General features: G+C 42.5%; 1 protein-coding gene and 1 long non-coding RNA gene across 8 annotated transcripts in view; one reads left to right on the top strand and one right to left on the bottom strand.

The window, feature by feature from the left end:
• Positions 1-26,729, bottom strand: part of KDM2A (lysine demethylase 2A) — a 703,602-nt gene that overhangs the window by 139,814 nt on the left and 537,059 nt on the right. For all 7 annotated transcript variants that reach the window (XM_056531111.1, XM_056531112.1, XM_056531113.1 and 4 more), the window contains one exon: positions 18,520-18,603. In XM_056531111.1, the coding sequence (XP_056387086.1) occupies positions 18,520-18,603 (84 nt within the window). The remainder of the gene's footprint in view (positions 1-18,519; positions 18,604-26,729) is intronic.
• The window catches only part of LOC130282651 (uncharacterized), a 96,883-nt gene continuing 79,629 nt past the window's right edge, over positions 9,476-26,729 (top strand). The window contains exon 1 of the long non-coding RNA XR_008846477.1: positions 9,476-9,659. This is a non-coding gene — a long non-coding RNA (uncharacterized LOC130282651). The remainder of the gene's footprint in view (positions 9,660-26,729) is intronic.

The raw sequence follows: 26,729 nt of genomic DNA, 5'->3' as shown, positions 1-26,729 counted from the left end.
ATGTCGGGCGGGCTCAACTCAAGTAATTTGATGGACATATGTCTTTTTTCAACCGTACTATGTAACTATGTAATTATCTTATGTATATCTATTAATTTTCTGCATCTGACTGCTGATCATATCTGTCATCTGTTCCCTCTTGTGTTTGATTGTTTTTTAACCAATCATTACTACTGTATTATAACTTTTGGGAACGGTGTTCCATAACTTAGCATACGTATACTTGGCACTGGGCTCTTGCTGATTCTAGGCTGATGATTACTGTTTTATCTATGCATGTTCACACTATGCGGTTTTTTAATTATTATTCAATGTACTCCTACATCTTATTTTATGATGTGTTCTTAACTATGCATTATGAACATGGTTCTGCTATTCTTCTTAGATACGTACCTGCTATGTGTATAGGTAGTTCTAGAATTATGTTTCTATTGCAAACCACTAATTATTTTTACTTATGTTCAACCGTGCCACTCTTCCTAGATTAAAATTGGGCTGTAGTCCGTTATGTCCTGTTTGCGACCGCTCTGCCCTGATTTTATATTGTTGCATTTATGCCTAAGGTTAATCTACGTCATCAGGGGCAGTTCCTTCCGGGTCATTTCCTTGTTGGTTTGTTCATTCTCTCATATATAAACGGCTATTTGTCCTATACACATAGTCATGATTAAGGGCTATGTTTTTAGCTTGAAACGCATCAATGTTATGTTTTTCTTTTTTTATGTTATGTTAATTTTGTCCTTTTAATGCATATCTATTAAATGTAAAGTTTTATCTCACACTGTGCCTGGGAGAGCTGGAATTCACCTGATGTTCTTTCAAGCTTAGTCAATCATAGCTCATCTCACACTAACAACTGCTCTGGGCTGTGTGTAGCAGAGTGAGGGAGGAAGTTCGCCCCTGTATAGTTTCAAATGATGTCACACCTGTTGGGTAACGCCCCTTCATAGTCTGTGAATCTGACAGACTGAGCAGAAAATACAGAGCAATATCAATGTAGAAAACTAAAAAATAATAAAAGTAAAGGCGGGGGGGGGGTTATCATGATTGGGGCAGTGAACTAGAAGCATTATAAAATTTAACAAGATCATGAGAGGTACTATTTAAATGAATACTGCAATTTAGCAAATTTTGGAGAGTTTCCTTTTGGCGCTGTATTTTTTTACGGTAAAAATTACATGTTTTCTTTATTCTGTGGGTAAATACGATTAAAATGATACCTATGATTAAATACTTTTCTATTGTACCACTTTTAAAATATCTCAAACTTTTTTTTTTTTTTTTTACAAAATCAGTATGTTTAACCCCATAAGGACTCAGAGTTTTTCCGTTTTTTTGCACTTTCGTTTTTCCCTCCTTACCTTTTAAAAATCATAACCCTTTCAATTTTGCACTTACAGACCCATATGATGGCTCATTTTTTGCGTCACCAATTCTAATTTGTAGTGACCTCATATTACCCAAAAATTTTTGGCTAAACCGAAAAAAAAAAAAAAAAAAATATATATATATATATATATATATATATATATATATATATTTTTTTTTATTTGTGGGACAGAATTGAAAAAAATATAAAAATACTATTTTGTAACTTTTGTGGGCTTCCGTTTCAACGCACTGCATTTTTTAGTTAAAATGATACCTTATCTTTATTCTGTAGGTCCATACTATTAAAATGATACCCTAACTGATTTGGTTTTACTTTTGAAGATTAATACGTTAAAAAAGGGACCAGAAGAGAACATTTTTAATTTTTCTGCATACAGGGATGCATGAGGGCTCATTTTTTGTGTTGTGATCTGAAGGTTTTGTTGGTACCACTTTCATTTTGATCAGACTTTTTGATCGCTTTTTAATAATTTTTTTATGATATAAAATGTGACAAAAATATGCTATTTTGGAATTTTTTTTACGTGTACGCCATTGACCGTGTGGTTTAATTAACAATATATTTTTATAGTTCGGACATTTACGCACGCAGCGATACCACATGTTTATATTTATTTTTATTTACCGTATATACTCGAGTATAAGCCTACCCGAATATAAGCTGAGACCCCTAATTTCACCCCTAAATCCCAGGAAAAGTTATTGACTCGAGTAAAAGCCTAGGGTGGGAAATACATCATCCCCCCCTGTCATCATCCAGACCCCCGTCATTAACACCCTCTTCACCCTGTCATCATCCCCTTATCATCCCACACCCCCTCTTCATCATCCCCTCGTCATCATCCCCTCGTCATCATCCCCTCGTCATCATCCCCTCGTCATCATCCCCTCGTCATCATCCCCTCGTCATCATCCCCTCGTCATCATCCCCTCGTCATCATCCCCTCGTCATCATCCCCTCGTCATCATCCCCTCGTCATCATCCCCTCGTCATCATCCCCTCGTCATCATCCCCTCGTCATCATCCCCCCCCCCCTTCATCATCCCCTTGTCATTAGAGATGAGCGAACTTACAGTAAATTTGATTCGTCACAAACTTCTCGGCTAGGCAGTTGATGACTTTTCCTGCATAAATTAGTTCAGCTTTCAGGTGCTCCGGTGGGCTGGAAAAGGTGGATACAGTCCTAGGAGACTCTTTCCTAGGAATGTATTCACCTTTTCCAGCCCACCGGAGCACCTGAAGGCTGAACTAGTTTACGCAGGATAAGTCATCAACTGCCGAGCCGAGAAGTTCGTGACGAATCAAATTTACTGTAAGTTCGCTCATCTCTACTTGTCATCATCCCCTTGTCATCATCCCACACCCCCTTCATCATCCCCTTGTCATCATCCCACCCCCCCTTCATCATCCCCTTGTCATCATCCCCCACCCCCCTTCATCATCCCGTTGTCATCATCCCACACCCCCCACCCTTCATCCTCCCCTTGTCATAATCCCACACAACGCCCCCTCCCTTCATCATCCCCTTGTCATCATCCCCCTGTCATCATCCCACACCCCCCCTTCATCATCCCCTTGTCATCATCACCACATGTCATCAGCTGGATGATGTCGAAGGCCGCTGATGGCTGCCCGGGCTTGCTGGGAGTTGTAGTTTTGAAACATCTGGAGGTCCGCAGGTTGAAGACCACTGAGGGCGGAGAGTTCACTCGAGTATAAGCCGAGGGGGGTGTTTTCAGCACGAAAAATCGTGCTGAAAAACTCGGCTTATACTCGAGTATATACAGTACATAGTTTTATTTTTATGGGAAAAGGGGGGTGATTCAAACTTTTACTAGGGATGGGGTTAAATCACATTTATTAACTATTTTTTTTACACTTTTTTTTTTTAAAGCAATGTTATAGCCCCCATAGGGGACTATAACATGCAGTCCATTGATTGCAGACACTGATCAATGCTGTTCCATAGCATAGATCAGTGTTATCAGCACTCCACTGCTCCTGCCTGGATCTAAGGCACGGAGCAGTGAATTGATGATCAGACAACGAGGAGGAAGATAGGGACCCTTCCTCGTGTCCTAACAGCTGATCGGGACACTGCTGTGGTCCCGATTAGCCCGACTGTGCTGCCGGGAATGTTTTTTTTTAAAACTTTAGACGTGCCGTTTAGTCATGATCTGTATTTTTTTTTAGTACCACATTTGTGTATACGTGACTATTTGATAACTTTTTTTTTTTGTGAATGTGATGTGATCAAAAAGCAGAATTTTTAACCCCTTAAGGAGCGGGGGTTTTTCCGTTTTTGCACTTTCGTTTTTTGCTCCTTGCCTTTAAAAATCATAACCCTTTCAATTTTGCACCTAAAAATCCATATGATTGCTTATTTTTTGCGCCACCAATTCTACTTTGTAATGACGTCAGTCATTTTGCCCAAAAATTGACGGTGAAACGGAAAAAAAAAATCATTGTGCGACAAAATTGAAAAAAAAAACGCCATTTTGTAACTTTTGGGGGATTCCGTTTCTACGTAGTACATTTTTCAGTAAAAATGACACCTTATCTTTATTCTGTAGGTCCATAAGATTAAACTGATACCCTACTTATATAGGTTTGATTTTGTCGTACTTCTGGAAAAAAAATCATAACTACATGCAGGAAAATTAATACGTTTAAAATTGTCATCTTCTGACCCCTATAACTTTTTTATTTTTACGCGTATGGGGCGGTATGAGGGCTCATTTTTTGCGCCGTGATCTTAAGTTTTTAACGGTACCATGTTTGCATTGATAGGACTTATTCATTTTTTCATGATATAAAAAGTGACCAAAAATGCACTATTTTGGACTTTGGAATTTTTTTGCGCGTACGCCATTGACCGTGCAGTTTAATTAACGATATATTTTTATAATTCGGACATTTCCACGCGTGGCGATACCATATATGTTTATTTACACAGTTTTTTTTATTTTTTTATGGGAAAAGGGGGGTGATTCAAACTTTTATTAGGGAAGGGGTTAAATGACCTTTATTAACACTTTTTTTTAACATTTTTTTTGCAGTGTTATAGGTCCCATAGGGACCTATAACACTGCACACACTGATCTCCTATGCTGATCACTGGCGTGCATTAACACGCCTGTGATCAGCATTATCGGCGCTTGACTGCTCCTGCCTGGATCTCAGGCACGGAGCAGTCATTCGTCGATCGGACACCGAGGAGGCAGGTAAGGGCCCCCCCGGTGTCCGATCAGCTGTTCGGGACGCCGCGATTTCACCGCGGCGGTCCCGAACAACCCGACTGAGCAGCCGGGATACTTTCAGTTTCACTTTAGAAGCGGCGGTCAGCTTTGACCGCCGCTTCTAAAGGGTTAATACCGCACATCGCCGCGATCGGCGATGTGTGGTATTAGCCGCGGGTCCCGGCCGTTGATGAGCGTTTTTAACGGTACCATGTTTGCATTGATAGGACTTATTCATTTTTTCATGATATAAAAAGTGACCAAAAATGCACTATTTTGGACTTTGGAATTTTTTTGCGCGTACGCCATTGACCGTGCAGTTTAATTAACGATATATTTTTATAATTCGGACATTTCCGCGCGTGGCGATACCATATATGTTTATTTACACAGTTTTTTTTTATTTTTTTATGGGAAAAGGGGGGTGATTCAAACTTTTAATAGGGGAGGGGTTAAATGATCTTTATTCACTTTTTTTTGCAGTGTTATAGCTCCCATAGGGACCTATAACACTGACCACACTGATCTTTCACATTGATCACTGGTTTCTCATAGGAAACCAGTGATCGATGATTCTGCCGCTTGACTGCTCATGCCTGGATCTCAGGCACTGAGCAGTCATTCGGCGATCAGACAGCGAGGAGGCAGGTAGGGACCCTCCGGCTGTCCTGTAAGCTGTTCGGGATGCCGCGATTTCGCCGCGGCTATCCCGAACAGCCCACTGAGCTAACCGGCAGTTTTTACTTTCACTTTTAGCCGCGTGGCTCAGCTTTGAGCGCACGGCTAAAGGGTTAATAGCACGCGGCACCGCGATCAGTGCCGCGCGCTATTAGCAGCAGGGTCTCGGCTTCACTGTCGCCGGGCCAGCCGTGATATGATGAAGGGTCACCGCGTTATATTACGGGAGCGGGACCAAGGACGTACTCATATGTCCTTGGTCCTTAACCCCTTAAGGACTCAGGGTTTTTCCGTTTTTGCACTTTCGTTTTTTCCTCCTTACCTTTTAAAAATCATAACCCTTTCAATTTTCCACCTAAAAATCCATTTTATGGCTTATTTTTTGCGTCGCCAATTCTACTTTGCAGTGACATTAGTAATTTTACCCAAAAATGCACGGCGAAACGGAAAAAAAAATTATTGTGCGACGAAATCGGAAAAAAAAACCCGCCATTTTGTAACTTTTGGGGGCTTCCGTTTCTACGCAGTGTATATTTCGGTAAAAATTACACCTTATTATTCTGTGGGTCCATACGGTTAAAATGATACCCTACTTATATAGGTTTGATTTTGTCGCACTTCTGGAAAAAATCATAACTACATGCAGGAAAATGTATACGTTTAAAAATGTCATCTTCTGACCCCTATAACTTTTTTATTTTTCCATATACAGGGCGGTATGAGGACTCATTTTTTGCGCCGTGATCTGAAGTTTTTATCGGTATGATTTTTGTTTTGATCGGACTTTTTGATCACTTTTTATTCATTTTTTTAATGGTATAAAAAGTGACCAAAATACGCTTTTTTTTAAAAAAAATTTTTGCGTGTACGCCATTGACCGTGCGGTTTAATTAATGATATATTTTTATAGTTCGGACATTTACGCACGCGGCGACACCACATTTTTTTTTTTTTACACTGTTTTATTTTTTTTATGGGAAAAGGGGGGTGATTCAAACTTTTATTAGGGAAGGGGTTAAATGACCTTTATTAACACTTTTTTTTAACATTTTTTTTGCAGTGTTATAGGTCCCATAGGGACCTATAACACTGCACACACTGATCTCTCATCCTGATCACAGGCGTGTATTAACACGCCTGTGATCAGTGTTATCGGCGCTTGACTGCTCCTGCCTGGATCTCAGGCACGGAGCAGTCATTCGTCGATCGGACACAGAGGAGGCAGGTAAGGGCCCTCCCGGTTTCCGGTCAGCTGTTCGGGACGCCGCGATTTCACCGCGGCGGTCTCGAACAGCCCGACTGAGCAGCCGGGTCACTTTCAGTTTCACTTTAGAAGCGGCGGTCAAAGGGTTAATTCTAAAGGGTTAATTCCGCACATCGCCGCGATCGGCGATGTGTGGTATTAGCCGCGGGTCCCGGCCGTTGATGAGCGCCGGGACAGACGCGATATGATGCAGGATCGCGGCGCGATCCCGCTTCATATCGTGGGAGCCGGCGCAGGACATAAATATACGTCCTGCGTCGTTAAGGGGCTAATTTTTTTTTTATGTTTACGCCGTTCACTGTACGGGGTCATTAACATCATATTTTCATAGATCGGACATTTACGGACGTGGCAATACTAAATATGTTCAATAATGTTTTTTACGCTTTTTTGAGTAAAATGGCGAAAAAGGGTGATTTTATTTTTACTTTTAAGCTATAATTATGTCCCCATAGGGGACTATCTATAGCAAGCATTAGAATACTAATACTGTTCAGTGCTCTGCCTAGGCATAGCACTGATCAGTATTATCGGCGATCTTCTGCTCTGGAAGGCAGTGCGTGTCACAGAAGAGGAGCAAGCACAGGGCATACAAATACGCTCTGCATCCTTTATCCCTTGAGGACAGAGTCATTTTTCATTTTTGCACTTTCGTTTTTTTTCCATTTCTCCTTCTAAAAATCATAACGCTTTCAATTTTCCACCTACAGACCCATATGAGGGCTTGTTTTTTGCTCCACCAATTTTACCTTGTAATGACACCAATCATCTCACCACCATATCTACGGTGAAACCAGAAAAATAAAAATTTTGAGGCAAAATGTAAAAAAATTAAAATAAAAGAACAAACTCCGCCCCTTTTTGTAATTTTGGGGGCTTCTGGTTCTACGTAGTGCACTTTTCAGTACAAATGACAGCTTATATTTATTCTGTAGGTCCATATGATTAAAATGATACCCAAATTGTCCTCTTCTGACCGTATAACTTTTTTATTTTTCTGTATATGGGGCTATATGAGAGCTCATTTTTTTGGGACGTGGTCTCAAGTTATCAGTATTTATTTTTATTTTTTTTCAAATGGGACTTTCTGATAGTCTTTTATAAAAAAAAAAATTCAGGAAAGTGACCAAAAATACGCAATTTTGGACTTTGAAATTTTTTTACGTTCACGCAATTGACTGTGTGGTTTAATTAACATTATATTTTTATAGATCGGACATTTACTCACGTGGCGATACCACATGTTTATATTTATTTTTGTTACATTTTTTTTTTTTAAATGGGAGAAGGGGGGTGATTCAAACTTATTAGGGAAGGGGTTAAATCACATTCATTTTTTAATTTTTTTAATTAACCCGATAACGACCTTGGACGTCTATACTCGTCCAATGGGCGTTAACGGGGTATGACACACGCTCCTGACTCGAGCCTGAGTCATACCAACCGGCCCCCAGCTGATTCCTGTAGCTGGGGGCCGGCGTTAATAGCAGACATGCGGCAATCGCCGCGGCCGTCTATTAACCCTTTAGATCGTCACTGTCAAAGTTTACAGTGGTGTCTAAAGGTTCCTGTATCCAGTCCCTGGTGGTCCAGTGGGGTGGATCGCCCCCACCGCAGCACGATCGAAAGTCCAACATTCCAAAGTCCACAATAGCATATTTTTGGTCACTTTTCATACCATAAAAAAAAGGAATAAAAAGCGATCAAAAAGTCCGATCAATACAAAAAAGGTACCGATTAAAACTTCAGATCACGGCACTCATACCACACCGTACGTGGAAAAATGAAAAAGTTATAGGGGTCAGAAGGACAATTTTAAGTGTTTACATTTTCGTGCATGTAGTTATGATTTTTTCCAAAAGTATGACAAAATCAAACCTATATAAGGGTATCATTTTAATCGTATGGACCTAAAGAATAAAGATAAAGTGTCTTTTTTACCGGAAAATGTACGGCGCGGAAACGGAAGCCCCCAAAATTTACAAAATTATGTTTTTTCTTCAATTTTGTTGCATAATAATTTTTTTCCCGTTTCGCCGTAGATTTTTGGGTAAAATGACTGATGTCATTACAAAGTAGAAATAGTGGTGCAAAAATTAAGCCCTCATATGGATTTTTAGGTGCAAAATTTAAAGGGTTATGATATGTCTATTATATGTTGGCATCATAAAATTTACCTATTTTTACTTTTTGAAGACATTAGAGGGCTTCAAAGTTTAGCAGCAATTTAAAAATCTTAATTTTTCAGGGTGTTTCACAAGAATTGCAGCAAAGTGGAGGAGAAAAATCTAAATCTGCATTTTTTTACACTAACATGTTCTTGTAGCCCCATTTTTTTATTTTTAAAAGTGGTAAAAGGAGAAAAAGCCCCATAAAATTTGTAGCCCAATTTATCTTGAGTACGTAAATACCTCATGTTGACATAAAGTGCTCTGTGGGCTCACAACATGGCTCAAGAGGGAAAGAGCAACTGTAGGATTTTTGCTGTCGTGGTTTTTGGGGGCCATGTTGCATTTAGGAAGCCCCCATGGTGCCACAACAGCAAAAAAAAACAAAAAAAAAAAACACATGGCATACTCTTTTGGAAACTACACCCCTCAAGGAACGTAACAAGGGGTATAGTGAACCTTAAAGGAGAAGTCCCATGAAGAAAAAGTATTGTGTTTTAAATGCAGAAGCAAAAGTTATATCCCTTTGTAAATCACTGACTTTACCCATCTTGTATGTAAAACCTGTTTTTCTAGCTTCTTTGTTCAGAGAGGAAGTTCAGCAGCTCCCTGTTCTGATGACTTGCGACCCCCCATTGAGCTGCATTATGCTGGGGGCCGTGATGTCACAGTTTCCCATAGTTCTGTGTGCTGCCTGCAGCTTAGCCAGCTCTGTGCACGGCAAGGGCACCTCCCATGTGCAGCTTCAGCCAATCATAGTAGCCCCAGTGAGCTGAGCAAGCATCTTCATCTCCTCGGCAGGGAAGCATCTGACAGCCAGCTCAGTGTTTATAAGAGCAAGAACGATGTCCCGAGAAGAAGCAGAGGGGGAGGGGAGATCCCTGCTTTCCCCTGCACTGATCACAATCTGACAGCAGGTCAGTCTGAAAGAACGATGTCCTGAGAATAGAAGCAGGGGGAAGGGAAACACTGATCCTGCTGTTAGGAAAGTGATCAGTGTCTAGGTCAGTGTATCCCAACCAGGGTGCCTTCAGCTGTTGCAAAACTAAAACTCCCAGGCATGCTGGGAGTTGTAGTTTCGACAACAGCTGGATGCACCCTGGTTAGGAAGCACTGGTCTAGGCTGGGCTACTTCTGTGATTAACTGAAAGGCATTATGGGAGACAGGAAGTCAGGGACTTCCATGGACCAGGAAGTACCGATCTTTCAGAGGGGATTGCAGGAGAAGGGAGAGGGTGAGATACACGAGGAGCAGATTGTCAGAATGGTGAGATGATGCACTTTCACATGATATAAAAAAAAATTTGTGACTTGGTCCACGATACTTCTTCTTTAAAACCTCGCAGGTGTTTGACGACTTTGCGTTGAAGTTGGACGTGAAAATGGAAAATTTGATTTTTAAACACCAAAATGACGGTGTTACCTCAAATTTTTCTTTTTTTACAAGGGATAATAGGAGAAAATGGACCCCAAAATTTTAAGCCCAATTTCTCCTGATTAAGAAAACGCCCCATATGTGGACGTTAAAGGGGTATTCCAGGAAAAAAAAATTTTTATATCAACTGGCTCCAGAAAATTAAGCTTTTGTTTTGATTTGTAAATTACTTCTATTAAAAAATCTTAATCCTTTCAATAATTATCAGCTGCTGAAGTTGAGTTGTTGTATTCTGCCTGGCAACAGTGCTCTCTGCTGACATCTCTGCTGACATCTCTGCTGACATCTCTGCTGACATCTCTGCTTGTCTCGGGAACTGCACAGAGTAGAAGAGGTTTGCTATGGGGATTTGCTTCTAAACTGGGCGGTTCCCGAGACACGTGTCACCAGAGAGCACTTAGACAGAAAAGAACAACTCAACTTCATCAGCTCTTAAGTACTGAAAGGATTAAGATTTTTTTAATAGAAGTAATTTACAAATCTGTTTAACTTTCTGGAGCCAGTTGATATATAAAAAAAAGTTTTTTCCTGGATAACCCCTTTAAGTGCTCTGCTGGCGCACTAGAATGCTTAGAAGAGAAGGAGCAAAATTTGGCTTTTTTCGGAAATGGTTTTTGGGGGGCATGTTGCATATTAGAAAGTCCCCAGGGTGCCAGAACAGCAAAAAAAAAAAAAAAACCCACATGACATACTATTTTGGAAACAACACCCCTCAAGGAACGTAACAAGGGGTATAGTGAACCTTAACCCCTTAAGGACCCGGGCTTTTTCCGTTTTTTATTTTCAATTTTTCCTCCTTAACTTTAAAAAATCATAACTCTTAAAAATTTTCACCTAAAATTATATATAATGGCTTAATTTTTGCGTCACTAATTCTACTTTGTAATGACAATAGTCATTTTACCCAAAAATATACGGTGAAACGGGAAAAAAAAATCAATGTCCGACAAAATTTATGAAAAAACACTATTTTGTAAGTTTTGGGGGCTTCTGTTTTTACGCAGTACATTTTTTTGTCAAAAATGATACCTTATCTTTATTCTGTAGGTCCATACGGTTAAAATGATACCCTACTTGTATAGGTTTGAATTTGTATCACTTCCGAAAAAAATCATGAATACATGCAGGAAAATTTATACGTTTAAAATGGTCATCTTTTGACCCCTATAACTTTTTTATTTTTCTGTGTTCAGAACGCTTTGAGGACCCATTTTTTGCGCCGTCATCTGAAGTTTTTAGCGGTACCATTTTTGTTCTGATCAGACTTTTTGATCACTTTTTAGTGGTATAAAAAGTGATCAAAAATGCACTATTTTGGACTTTGGAATTTTTTTGCGCGTACACCATTGAACGAGCGGTTTAAAAAGCGGTATATTTTTATAATTTGGACATTTCCACACGCAACGATACCACATATGTTTATTTTTATTATTATTTACATAATTTTTTTTTATTTTTGGAAATGCCGGGTGATTCAAACTTTTATTAGGGGAAGGGATAATTGAAAGGGTTAATGATTTTTTGACACTTTTCTTATGCATTATTAATGCTCCTATAGGGGGCTATAACATTGCATTAACTGATCTGTTACACTGATTGATCCATCTCCATAGGAATGGATCAATCAGTGTTTTCGGCGATTGAATGCTCAAGCCTGGATCTCAGGCTTGAAGCATTCATTCGGCGATCGGACAGCACAGGAGAAGGTAAGAAGACCTCCTGTGCTACAGCTGTTCGGGATGCCGCGATTATACCGCGGCGATCCCAAACAGCTCCCTGAGCTAACCGGCACATTTTACTTTCGTTTTTAGCCGCGCGGCTCAGCTTTGAGCGCGCGGCTAAAGGGTTAATAGCGCGCGGCACAGCGATCAGTGCCGCGCGCTATTAGAGGCGGGTCCCGGCTTCACTATGACGCCGGGCCCGCCGCAATATGATGCGGGGTCACCGTGTGACCCCACGTTATATCGCAGGACCGGGACCCAGGACGTACTCATACGTCCTGGGTCCTTAAGAGGTTAACACCTCGCAGGTGTTTGACGACTTTGCGTTGAAGTTGGATGTGAAAATGGAAAATTAGATTTTTTAACACTAAAATTATGGTGTTACTCAAAATTTTTCATTTTCACATGGTGTAATAGGAGAAAATGGACCCCACAATTTGAAGCCCAATTTCTCCCGGTTAAGAAAACACCCCATATGTGGATGTTAAGTGCTCTGCTGGCGCACTACAGGTCCATAGCAGAAGGAGCGCCATTGGACTTTTGGAGATCGAATTTAGCTGGAATTGAAGTCAGGGGCCATGTACATTTACAAACCTCCCATGATGCCAGAACAATGGACGAACCCCCCCCCCCCCCAACAAAACCCCATTTTGGAAACTACACCCCTCACAGAATGTAATAAGCGGTACAGTGAGCATTTACACCCCACTGGCGTTTGACAAATCTTTGGAATAATTTTTACGGACAACTGTTCAGAAAATCTGTCAGACCCCTGTGGGGGTAAATGCTCACTGTACCCCTATTTACATTCAATGAGGGGTGTCGTTTTCAAAATGGGGTCACATGTGGAGGGGGTCCACTGTTCTGGCACCATGGGGGCTTTATAAATGTACATGGCCTTCAATTCCAGACACATTCTCTCTCCAAAAGCCCAATGGCGGTTCTCCTCTTCTGAGCATTGTAGTTCGCACGCAGAGCACTTTACGTCCACACATGGGGTATTTATATACTCAGAAGAAATGGTGTTACAAATTTTGGGGTTTTTTTTTCCTATTACTCCTTGAGAAAATGAAAAATATGGGATAACACCAGCATTTTAGTGAAGAAAATAAAGTTTTTCACTTTCACGTCCAAATTTTAAGAAAATTTGTCAAACACCTGTGGGGTGTTAAGGCTCACTATACCCCTTGTTACGTTCCACGAGGGGTGTAGTTTCCAAAATGGGGTCACATGTGGGTATTTATTTTTTTGCGTTTATGTCAGAACCGCTGTAAAATCAGTCACTGGTGTGCAAATCACTAATTTAGGCCTCAAATGTACATAGTGCACTCTCACTTCTGAGCTTTGTTGTGCGTCCGCAGAACATTTTACATCCACATATGGGGTATTTTCGTACTCAGGAGAAATTGCGTAACAAATTTTGGGGGTCTTTTTGCTTTTACCACTTGTGAAAATAAAAAGCATGGGGCAACACCAGCATGTTAGTGTAAAAGATGTAATTTTTTTTTACACTAACAGGCTGGTGTAGCCCCCAACTTTTCCTTTTCATAAGGGGTAAAAGGAGAAAAAATAAATAAATAAATACAAACATTTGTAGTGCAATTTCTCCCAAGTACAGAAATACCCCATATGTGGCCCTAAACGGTTTCCTTCAAATACGACAGGGCTCCGAAGTGAGAGCGCGCCATGCGCATTTGAGGACTACATAGGGATTGCATAGGGGTGGACATAGGGGTATTCTATGCCAGTGATTCCCAAACAAGGTGCCTCCAGCTGTTTCTAAACTCCCAGCATGCCTGGACAGTCAGTGACTGTCTGGAAATGCTGGGAGTTGTTGTTTTGCAACAGCTGGAGTCTCGATTTTGGAAACACGAACGATACGTTTTTCATTTTATTTTTTTGGGGGGGGGGGGGATATTGTAAGGGGGTGTATATGTAGTGTTTTACCCTTTATTTTGTGTTAGTGTAGTGTAGTGTTTTTAGGGTACATTCACACTGGCGGGCGTTTACGGCGAGTTTCCCGCTAGGAGTTTGCGCATAGGCGCAAAATTTACCGCAGCCCAAACTTGAAGCAGAAAACCAACTGTAAACTCGCTCATGTGAAAAACCTCCAGCTATTTCAAAACTACAACTCCCAGCATGTACTGACAGACCATGCATGCTGGGAGTTGTACTTTTGCAACAGCTGGAGGCACACTGGTTGGAAAACCTTCAATTACCTAACTCAGTATTTTCCAACCAGTGTGCCTCCAGCTTTTGCAAAACTTCAATTCCCAGCATGTACTGATCGCCGAAGGGCATATTGGGAGATGTATTTATGCAACCACTGGAGGTACTCAACTATAACTCCCAGCATGCTGAGACAGCTGTTTACAGTTTAAGCATGTTGGGATTTGCAACATCTGGAGCGCTACAGTTTAGAGACCACTGCACAGTGATCTCCAAACTGTGGCCCTCCAGATGTTGCAAAACTACAAATCCCAGAATGCCCAGACAGCAAACTGCTGTGTGAGCATGCTAGGAGTTGTAGTTTTGCAAGATCTAAAGGACCACCGTTTAGAGATCACTGCAAAGTGATCTCCAAACTGCAGTTTCCAGCTGTTGCAAAACTACAAATCCCAGCATGCCCACACAGCTAACAGCTGTCTGAACATGCTGAGAGTTGTAGTTTTGCAACATCTGGAGGGCCACAGTTTAGAGACCACTGTATAGTGGTCTCAAACTGTAGACCTTCAGATGTTGCTAGGCAACTCACCGGCTTCTGTAGGATCCAGTGAGCCAGCTGCACGACATCTCCCGCAGCCTCCGGATGGGTAAGTGGATCTTCTGCCGCCGGTCCTCTGTTGGTTTCGCTGTTCTGCCCCGCCTATTGTGGGTGGGCAGAACAGAGAAACCAAAAGGTTAACCTCCCCCCGCCCACGGTCTGCTATTGGTCGTCACGTCTTGATGACCAATAGCAGGGATAGGAGGGGTGGCACCCCTACCACCTCACTCCTATCCCTTCAGGTGGATCATGGGTGTCTTGGACAACCGCGATCCCCCTTATATTCCGGGTTACCATAGACCCGTATGACAGGTACGCCCTGGGTCCTTAAGTATCAGGGACCGAAGGCGTTCCTGTACGCCCTGGGTCCCTATGTGGTTAAAAAAATTGGAAAAGGCGGGTGATTCAAACTTTTATTAGGGAGGAGGCTTATTCTCATTTATTCCCTCATTTTTTATGCTTTTTTTTTAAGTCTCCATAGGGGAACATTACTTGCAATCTTACTTGCTTCATAAAACATCATTGATCAGTGTTATAGGTGCTCCATTGCTCTGACCTGCCATGGCTTACTGAAGCATTGTAACGTTGATTGGATGGTGAGGAGGCAGGTAAGAACCCTCCCCGCTGATTGGGACCTCTCAATTTTGCAGCAGGTGTCCTGATCAGCGCCACTGAGCTACCACAGATTGATTTTTCCCATTTTGGATGCTTCAATGAACTTTGATCATAGCGTTTAAAAGGTTAATAAGGAGCATTGGCCTGATCGCCGATGTCTAAGCATTAGCTGTGACCCACTGGGTATGAAGCTCGCTCAGCTCCTGTACATCCATTTTCATTAAGTGGTTAACATCAAAGCAACAGTTCCTGGAGATGACAGGTGTTCGGCCACTGCATTTTAGTCCTGTCTAAGGGTAGGGTCACATGGAGTGAAATGCGCCGACAGCAGTCACAAGAGCAAGATCCCTCCTAAAACTGGGTAGCTTTGTGTGTCTGCTCGTAGCAGTGACTTTCCTGCTATAGACACAGTTCCTACTCATAGCAGATGCGGGAAATCTGCCGCTAGGTGGGGATACACAGAGCTACCTGGCTGCAGCAAGGAGCTCTCTCGTGACTGCTGTCGATGTATCCACAGCGTGCAATATGCTGTTGATGCGATACCTGTCTACTGACCTGTGCACACTTAAGCCTGCATGATGTAATTTTTTATTCTGAAGTTAGTGCTCCTTTAAATAAAGCTCTCTTACTTTAAATACCAATATAAAGGGTTACTCCACAGGTTAGGGGAATAAGTGTCTAATCTGAGAGGGGGGTTAGGACGTGAATTAAGAGGTACGAGAGCACTGTACTCGTATATCTCTGGCCCTTCCATAGAGAATCCATGGAGCATGTGGAAACCCCACACTCCATGCTGTGAGAAGATTCGGAGTGACGTTCCAGAGATAGTGGGGGTTCAACTTCTGGGCACTGTGGATAGGGGATACGTTTTTAAATGCTGGAGTACCCTTTAAAGGTTGTATGTCAGGTCTGCATTAATTATTTTAAGACACTATGGGGGAGGGAGATTCATCAAGACCTTGCTGAGGAAAAGTTGACCAGTTGCCCATGGCAACCAATCAGATGGCTTTTTTCACTTTTCAGAGGCCTTTTCAAAAATAAAAGTAGTAATCTGATAGGTTGTTATGGGCAACTTATCCTCTGCACAGGTTTTTAATGAATCTCCCTCTATAGCCCACATTTATCAAAGTGTGTGAGAGTAAAACTAAAGAGATTTTCCCACAGTAACCAATCACAGCTCAGCATTCCTATCTTAGGGTGCATTCACATCACAATTTTGCTATACAGTTGCTGTATACGTTTTCTACTTGAAAACAGTATACAACCGTATACCTTTACCTACCATACAAAAATGTACACAACCTAGATATATCTGGTTGTGTAAGTTTTTGTACTGGTATGGTGTTTTTTCTGTGCACAAAACAGTGGTCGATTACGGTTTGGAGCATGGTTCTGTACTGTTTTTAGAAACTTTACTCCCCCGGCACCCAGGACTCCTGCTGTGCTGCAGTACTACTACTACTACTCCGATAATCGAACAGACTCTTTTCCATGATGGGAGTAGCAGTTCCCCTGGCTACAGGAGTCTGCAGACGGCTGTGGTGACTGCAGTAGCGCTTGTACTACTTCTCCCATCATGGAACACAGAGTCTGTTCCATGTTGGGGGTAGTAGTACAGTGGCTGAGGGACCGATCGCACCGGGTCTCAGAAGTGTGATCTTAACTTATAAACCAGGGAAAAACCAGGGAAGCGGGCGGCATGCACCTCTCTCCGCTCCCCGGCGAGGTCTATGAAAATTCTGCACTGTAAATTCATATTCCCCGCCAGGAGCCCTGAACGGCCGGCACAGACTGGCCATTCGTTGCTCTCAGCGGGGGATTGGAAATAACAGTGCTGTTCATTCATAAAATGGATAGCCGGCGAGGGAACATAGCGCAATGCTGCCTGCTTCCCTGGCAGGAGCAGTTGTCCTCCTACCACTGCTCCCATCGTTGCCTGCTATTCAGGGCTCCTGGTGGGGAATAGGAATTTACAGTGCAGAGTTTTCATAGACCTCACTGGGGTGTGGAGAGTCTGCAGGAGTCTGTTGGCGGCTGTGGAATGGCTTTCTTACTGATATAAAAAAATGCATACTGTTTTAATAATGCAAAATTTGGCATACGGTTTTTGTTTCACGTTTTGGGAAAAATAAAAACTGACAAAACCGTATTGCTAAATCGTGATGTGAATGTAGCATTAACAAGCTGTGGTACAGTGAAAGCAGAGCTTTGATTGTGCTTTCTCAAACACATTTTGATAAATCAGGGCTTGTGTGTCAGAATAGCCCCTTTTTGAAGAAACAGGTCAGGTGCACAATTATTTTGGTACAAAAAAAGTATACTATACTCTATAAGGGTTATTTATAGCATTTGTATTACACACAAAAAAAAAATTTTTTAAAATTAAAAAAAACACAACACACACCACTGTAACATACTAAGACAACCATATTAGACTATGAACAGACAATAAGCGATAAGCACGTACCCCGTACAGTAAAGTTGAAAGCAGCTAAATTACCATATGAAATATAAGCATAAGTTCAGCTTATATAAAGAGCTACAAATGACATTCACAAACATGTATGTCAAAGTCTAAGGTGCTCCTTAGAGCCAAAACCATGCAGAAACAATTGGGGAAGGAACTTCACAGAGCACAGCAGACTTTCTGTCCAGCAATCCTATAGAACAACCCTGCAACAAGTGTCTCTCCAGTTATAGGTGGCTGATACCAGAGAACAGCAGTTTATCATCCATTTATACCAAGTGTGACCATCAAATACAAATCTCCCAACTATGAAAAGATGGGAATGTTTAGGTATACATATCTGTGAAAGTTCATCAATAGCTTCTTTACATAATCAAACCAGTGCATAGTAGCGCCAGCACAGACACAGCAGAACCAAACTTGACATTCAGACCAGCACACAATTGACTCTACTGCATTACCTCAACTCAGCAAGTTATAATGGCACAAAGACACTTCCATGGCACATACACCCAGTTAAATACTTCACATGTTCCAGAACTTGGCAAAAGAAGGAATCAAAATAACATCATTTTGTGAGATGCTTTAAAATTTTAAGAAGCAAACTGACAAAATGCCAAGAATTAAATAAATGTCATCCCATCCCAGGAGAATAACTTAGCATGCAACTGGTCAATTCACAAAGTTCATTTTATCTACAATATGTCAGAAGCAATAACCTGATCCATAGCCATATGGACAGACATTATAAAGACAACATGCAGAGCAGACTTACCTGCTGTCTCTTGGGCCACTGAACAATAGGGACTCCAGTAAGTGCAAGCTCAGGTGGGTCATGCGCGTGTTCCTCCAGAAGCTTCTATCACCCTCCAGGGAGCAAAGAGAAAAAAAAGAGGAGGGGCGGGTTAAATAGACTGTAAGAAAATAAGCTGCAGCAACACATGTAAAGATGAGAGACGCTCATGACAGTGGCCACCCTTCCCTCTGAGATAGCAGGAGGGTAATGGATCTGCATCAGAAAGATACATGCACTCCAGGGAAAAACTGGTGAGCTGATCTGGTGATATTCATCAAAAGCGGGGAGGGGGAGAAAGACATGACAGGTAAACACACAAGACAAGAAAAGCCCCCCTGGCAAGGGAGTGGGAAGTAAAAATGAAAACAAGCAGGAACACAGGAGCATCTTTCAAAGCATAGGCGAGAGGAGAAAGGGAGGTAGCTGCCATGCGTGCAGTAGGACTGCGGGTCAGGCAGACAAGGGGCACAGATGGCACAGACCATTCCCCACTCACCTCTTGTCTGCACTGACCAGCAGCACATTTCCTGCCCGCTGAAATCTCGGTCAGTGGGAGGGAGTTGGGCAGTTCTGCGGTCCTCATGCAGTAGCTCTGGTGACTATGCTGCTAGTCCTAGCTCCACAGCCTAGCGCATTGGCTCCTGACTGTCTCATCCTGAGCTAACTCTGACCCCCTCTCTCTCTCTCTCTCTCTCTCTCTCTCTCTCTCTCTCTCTCTCTCTCTCTCTCTGCAAGTCCCTCCTGGCTATGATCACTTGCTGCTTACACACTCTTCCCAGCAGTGCTTTGCAGTAGGCGGGGAGCAGAAAGTGACACACAAAAGGGGGGGAGGCGCGCAAACCCGTGGAGGGAAAGAGACAGGGGAAGGTGGAGCGGGGGAGACGCCTTCCTGATTGGCTGCCTGCGAGCTAGATTCTCCACCCTTTGCACAACTGTACTCGCTTCCTGTCTCTCACCCCAGGGGGAGGAAATGCAGAGCAGTCCTGCACCACACAGAAATAGCGAGGACTCCCTCCACGGTCCTATGCCAAGGCGGGGCCGTTGTGACTTTAACATAATTTCTGTTGGAGCTGGTTTTCCCTGGGTGACAAAATCAGAGCTGAGGAGTCGGACGAAATTTTGGGTACTCGGAGTCGGCAAACAATGCTCCGACTCCTACTAAATTGAGATTGGAATAAAAAAAAAAAAAAAAAAAGCAAGTTTAACCCCTTAAGGACCGGGGTTTTTCCTTTTTTGCATTTTCGTTTTTTGCTCCTTGCCTTTAAAAAATCATAACTCTTTCAATTTTGCACCTAAAAATCCATACGATGGCTTATTTTTTGCGCCACCAATTCAACTTTGTAATGACGTCAGTCATTTTGCCCAAAAATCTACGGTGAAACGGAAAAAAAAATCATTGTGCGACAAAATTGAAAAAAAACCCCGCTGTTTTGTAACTTTTGGGGGCTTCCGTTTCTACGTAGTACATTTTTCGGTAAAAATGACACCTTATCTTTATTCTGTAGGTCCATACGATTAAAATTATACCCTACTTATATAGGTTTGATTTTGTCGGACTTCTGGAAAAAATCATAACTACATGCAGGAAAATTAATACGTTTAAAATTGTCATATTCTGACCCCTATAACTTTTTTATTTTTCTGTGTATGGGGCGGTATGAGGGCTCATTTTTTGCGCCATGATCTGAAGTTTTTAACGGTACCATTTTTGCATTGATAGGACTTATTGGAATTTTTTTGCGTGCACGTCATTGACCGAGCGGTTTAATTAATGATATATTTTTATAATTCGGACATTTCCGCACGCGGTGATACCATATATGTTTGTTTTTTTATTTACACTTTTTTTTTATTGGAAAAGGGGTGATTCAAACTTTTAATAGGGGAGGAGTTAAATGATCTTTATTCCCTTTTTTTTTTTCACTTTTTTTTGCAGTGTTATAGCTCCCATAGGGACCTATAACACTGCACACACTGATCTTCATCATTGATCACTGGTTTCTCATAGGAAACCAGTGATCGACGATTCTGCCGCATGACTGGATCTCAGGCACTGAGCAGTCATTCGGCGATCGGACAGCGAGGAGGTAGGTAGGGGCCCTCCCGCTGTCCTGTAAGCTGTTCGGGATGCCGCGATTAGCCGCGGCTATCCCGAACAGGCCGACTGAGCTAGCCGGCAACTTTCACTTTTGCTTTTAGCCGCGCGGCTCAGCTCTGTGCACGCGGCTAAAGGGTTAATAGCGCGCGGCGCCGCGCGCTATTAGAGGCGGGACCCGGCTTCACTATGACGCCGGGCCCGCCGTGATATGACGCGGGGTTACTGTGTAACCACGCGTTATATCAGGAGAGCAGAACCAAGGACGTACCGGTACGTCCTTGGTCCTTAAGGGGTCAAATGAACAAATTCAGAAAAAGTTATAATTAATGACTTCTCTACTGTAAGAATAAAGATCAATGCAGTGCAGTGCCTCACGTAACCGCAAAACGAACACGTTTAGTGAAAGTGAAAAAGCAGGATTGGCAGGAAAACAGATGCCAACTTAGCCAACTACTTACATTTTCTGCATTTTAAATAAGTAATTGAGAATTTCAACGGGTTAAATGCCATTGGGCCACTAACCTGAGGGTATATATAAAGAGTAAGGCCCCTCCATAATACCCAACTATTTCCAGACTGGCCCAAAAAGTGGATTGGCAAGAAAACAGGTGCCAATCTCCAGCGCTGCCATAGCGCTTCGTGCGGTGGTCGACACGCTATATGGCTAGAGAGCCAGGGCCCCGTATGGGAGATCACAGAGGGTACCAGTGGTCGGACTCCCTGTAATCTGAAACTTAACCCCTATCCTTAGGATAGGGGATAAGTTTTCCAATCCTCGACTACTCCTTTAACCCCTTAAGGAAGCAGGGTTTTCCGTTTTTGCATTTTCATTTTTTCCTCATCACCTTCTAAAAATCATAACGCTTTCAATTTTGCACATAAAATTCCATATGATGGCTTATTTTTTGCGCCACCAATTCTACTTTGCAGTGACATTAGTCATTTTACCCAAAAATCCACAGCGAAACCGAAAAAAATTAATTGTGCGACAAAATTGAAGAAAAAATGTTGTTTCTACGCAGTGCATTTTTTGGTAAAAATAACACCTTATCTTTATTCTGTAGGTCCATACGGTTAAAATGATACCCTACTTATATATGTTTGATTTTGTCGTACTTCTGGAAAAAATCATAACTACATGCACGATAATTTCTATGTTAAAAATTCTCATCTTCTAACCCCTATACATTTTTTATTTTTCCGCGTATGGGCCGGTTTGAGGTTCTGAAGTTTTCTGAAGTTTTTATCGGTACCATTTTTGTATTGATCAGACTTTTTCATCGGTTCTTATTCATTTTTTTCATGATATAAAAAGTGACCAAAAATACGCTATTTTAGACTTTGGAATTTTATGGCGCGTACGCCATTGACCGTGCGGCTTAATTAACAATATATTTTTACAGTTGGGACATTTCCGCAAGCGGCGATACCACATGTTTATTTTTATTTAAACAGTTTTTTTGTTTTTTTTATGGGAAAAGGGGGGTGATCCAAACTTTTATTAGGGAAGGGGTTATATGACCTTTGTTAACTTTTTTTTTTTCCACTTATTTTTGGCAGTGTTATAGGTCCCATAGGGGGCTATAACACTGCACACTGATCTTTTACCCTGATCCCTGCAAAGCCATAGCTTTGCATGGAACAGCGAGATAGGGGCTTGATTGCTCAAGCCTGTAGCTCAGGCTTGGAGCAATCAAACGCTGATTGGACGCGACGGAGCAAGTTAAGGGGGTCTCCGCTCGCGTCCTAGCTGATCGGAACATCACGATTTTATCATGATGTCCCGATCAGCCCGACTGAGCTGCCGGGAAGCATTTAAAGGGGTACTCCGGTGAAAACCTTTTTTCTTTTAAATCAACTGGTGGCAGAAAGTTAAAAATATTTGTAAATTACTTCTATTCAAAAATCATAATCCTTCCAGTACTTATTAGCTGCTGAATGCTACAGAGGAAATTCCTTTCTTTTTGGAACACTGATGACAGATGTATGCTAAGGGCAGCATGGTGGCTCAGTGGTTAGCACTGCTGCCTTGCAGTGCTGGGGACTTGGGTTCAAATCCCACAAAGGACAACAATAAATAAAGCGTTATTATTATAATAACGTCAGCAGAGAGAACTGTGTTCGTGATGTCATCAGAGAGCATTCCAAAAAGAAAAGAATTTCCTCTGTGGTATTCAGCAGCTAATAAGTACAGGAAGGATTAAGATTTTTTAATAGAAGTAATTTACAAATAGGTTTAACTTTCTGCCACCAGTTGATTTAAAAGAAAAAAGGTTTTCACCGGCGTACCCCTTTAATTTCACTTTCAGAAACGGCAGTCAACTTTGATCACCACGTCTGAAGGGTTAATAGTGCGGGGCACAGCGATCGGTGCCGCACGCTATTAGCCCAGGGTCCCGGTGTGAGGTGGTTTTTTGCACCCCATGAATCCTTGCGTCGGCTCCTCCCCCAGCTCTCCGAAGATTTCCGAAGCTAGAGCTGGGGGAGGGCAGAGCAAGGGGAGAGAGAAGTACATGCCCCCTCCCTCCTCTCCCCGAGCTGAGCTCAGAATGGACGTAGATCTCCACGGGGAGAAGTACACGCCCCCTCCCTCATCTCCCCTGCTTGAGCTCTGTCTGTTTTTACTGTACACGGACTGGGGATAAATCTCTGACTGGGGATGACTGGGGAGGGGTCCCTGTTATATGTGTGTGTGTATGCTGGGAGTTGTTAGTCCCTGTAAATTGTGTGTGTATGCTGGGAGTTGTAGTCCCTGTTATGTGTGTGTATGTGTTTATGCTGGGAGTTGTAGTCCCTGTAAGGTGTGTGTATGCTGGGAGTTGTAGTCCCTGTTAGGTGTGTGTATGCCTGTGGTTCCCAACCAGGGAATGCTGGGAGTTGTAGTCCCTGTTAGGTGTGTGTATGCTGGGAGTTGTAGTCCCTGTTAGGTGTGTGTGTGTATGCTGGGAGTTGTAGTCCCTGTTAGGTGTGTGTGTATGCTGGGAGTTGTAGTCCCTGTTAGGTGTGTGTGTATGCTGGGAGTTGTAGTCCCTGTTAGGTGTGTGTGTATGCTGGGAGTTGTAGTCCCTGTTAGGTGTGTGTATGCTGGGAGTTGTAGTCCCTCTTAGGTGTGTGTGTGTATGCTGGGAGTTGTAGTCCCTGTTAGGTGTGTATGCCTGTGTTTACCAACCAGGTAATGCTGGGAGTTGTAGATTTGCAACACCTGGAGGCACCCTGGTTGGGAAACACTGGTGTATGCCCTGTAGAGGTGTGATGAACTACAACTCCCAGGAGACAACAGAGGCAGCATGCTGGTGTTATACCACAGACTGAAGACTCCTGAATGACACATGCTGGGAGTTGTAGTCCCTTTTGTGTGTGTATACCAGTGTTTCCCAACCAGGGCTGAGTTATGTTAGTGTGCTGTGTATAATGCTGTGTGTATATATATATATATATATATATATATATATATATGTATATACACACACTAGCTGAGTACCCTGTGTTGCCCGGTTTTTCCTTCCTAATCTTTGTTGGGGAGGAAAATAAACAAAGGAGGAAGCTTTTGACTTCATATCCCGTCCTCATATATTGTTGTCATATCCCGTCATCCTATCCCGACCTCCTATCCCGTCCTCCTATCCCGTCCTCCTATCCCGTCCTCCTTTCCCGTCCATCTAGCCCGACCTCCTAGCCCGACCTCCTAGCCCTTCCTCCTAACCCGACCTCCTATCACGACCTCCTATCCCGTACTCCTATCTCGACGACCAATCCCGACCTCCTATGCCGGTCCTCCTATCCCGGTCCTCCTATCCCGACCTGCTATCCCGACCTCCTATGTAGACCTCCTATCCCGACCTCCTATCCCGACCCATAATATGTGTACCAGTTATTGAAATATCTCCAGCCGTACAGAAGTTATGTGGGAACATACATTTCCCATTGATGTGCATGGGACTTTAAACAAAAACCCCGACCCTCACAAATGGGGGTAGTTAAGGGTTAAATTAACTATCCTATATTTTAACCCCTTAAGGACGCAGGACGTAAATGTACGTCCTGGTGCGGTGGTACTTAACGCACCAGGATGTACATTTACGTCCTGTGCATAACCGCGGGCATCGGAGCGATGCCCGTGTCATGCGCGGCTGATCCCGGCTGCTGATCGCAGCCAGGGACCCGCCGGCAATGGCCGACGCCCGCGATCTCGCGGGCGTCCGCCATTAACCCCTCAGGTGCCGAGATCAATACAGATCCCGGCATCTGCGGCAGTGCGCGATTTGAATGAATGATCGGATCGCCCCCAGCGATAGACATATTTGGTATCGCCGCGTGCGTAAATGTCCAAACTATTAAAATAAAATGTTAATGATCCCGTACGGTGAACGGCGTGAACGAAAAAATAAAAAGTCCAAAATTCCTACTTTTTTAATACATTTTATTAAAAAAAAAATTATAAAAAATTTATTAAAAGTTTTTTACATGCAAATGTGGTATTAAAAAAAATTACAGATCATGGCGCAAAAAATGAGCCCCCATACCACCGCTTATACGGAAAAATTAAAAAGTTAGAGGTCATCAAAATAAAGGGATTATAAACATACTAATTTGGTTAAAAAGTTTGTGATTTTTTTTAAGCACAACAATAATAGAAAAGTATGTAATAATGGGTATCATTTTAATCGTATTGACCCTCAGAATAAAGAACACATGTCATTTTTACCATAAATTGTACGGCGTGAAAACGAAACCTTCCAAAATTAGCAAAATTGCGTTTTTCGTTTTAATTTCCCCACAAAAATAGTGTTTTTTGGTTGCGCCATACATTTTATGATATGAGTTATGTCATTACAAAGGACAACTGGTCGCGCAAAAAACAAGCCCTCATACTAGTCTGTGGATGAAAATATAAAAGAGTTATGATTTTTAGAAGGAGAGGAGGAAAAAATGAAAACGTAAAAATTAAATTGTCTGAGTCCTTAAGGCCAAAATGGGCTGAGTCCTTAAGGGGTTAAGTGGACATATAAGTAACATGTGACCAAGTATTATCGAAATATCTCAAGCCGTTTGGAAGTTATGCAGTAACATATATTTCCCATTGACTTGTATGGGACTTTAAACATAAACCCTGCCCCTGGCAAATGGGGGTGAGTAAGGGTTAAATCACCTATCCTATGTTTGTTGTTGACATATAAGTAACATGTGTGCCAAGTTTCATGTTAATATCTTTAACCGTTTGGACGTGATGCTGGAACATACACACATACATACACACACACACAACACACACACGTTGAGTTTTATATATATAGATATATTAGTGTGCTGTGTGTAGTGTGCAATGGGGGGGGGGGACGAACTGCATGGGCTGTTTTCTGCTTTTTCATGGGGTGTTCATTAGCCCCATGAAGAGGACATAGAAATGAATGGGGTTTGTACAGGACATGAACATCACTGTATGAACCCTGTGCATTTATATGTCAGCGTTCATACAGGGAAGCAGAGATGCACAGGGTTCATACAGGAAAGCAGAGATGCACAGGGTTCATACAGGGAAGCAGAGATGCACGGGGATCATACAGGGAAGCAGAGATGCACGGGGTTCATACAGGGAAGCAGAGATGCACGGGGTTCATACAGGGAAGCAGAGATGCACAGGGTTCATACAGGGAAGCAGAGATGCACGGGATTCATACAGGGAAGCAGAGATGTATGGGGTTCATACAGGCAGGCAGAGATGTACGGGGTCTATACAAGGAAGCAGAGATGCACAGGGTTTTTACAGTGGTCTTCATGTCAGCGTTTATTGCACAGCAGCTTTGAGAGAAAATCATGTCAGGTGGGACGTACAGGAGAAATAACACAGTAGCATGTACAGCTTCATCCAGGGGAAATTGAGAAGGAGGGGAAAACGGATTTTGGCGGCGGCTGTCAATTGAAATCTACAATTGCAGAATTTTGCAAATGGAGTTTTAGATTAAATCATTATGTGATAGCCTGGGGGAGTAGGGTATGGGGAGTGTAGCTGTGCGGCGACTAAAGGGTGTCTGGTTAACCCTTGCTATTCTTAACACCAGGGTGAGGGCTCCTCTGTAATGCTTGTCCTTTT

The sequence above is a fragment of the Hyla sarda genome, chromosome 7 (genome assembly GCF_029499605.1).
Source record: "Hyla sarda isolate aHylSar1 chromosome 7, aHylSar1.hap1, whole genome shotgun sequence".
NCBI lineage: Eukaryota > Metazoa > Chordata > Amphibia > Anura > Hylidae > Hyla > Hyla sarda.
This window is presented reverse-complemented; position numbering and strand designations above follow the sequence as displayed.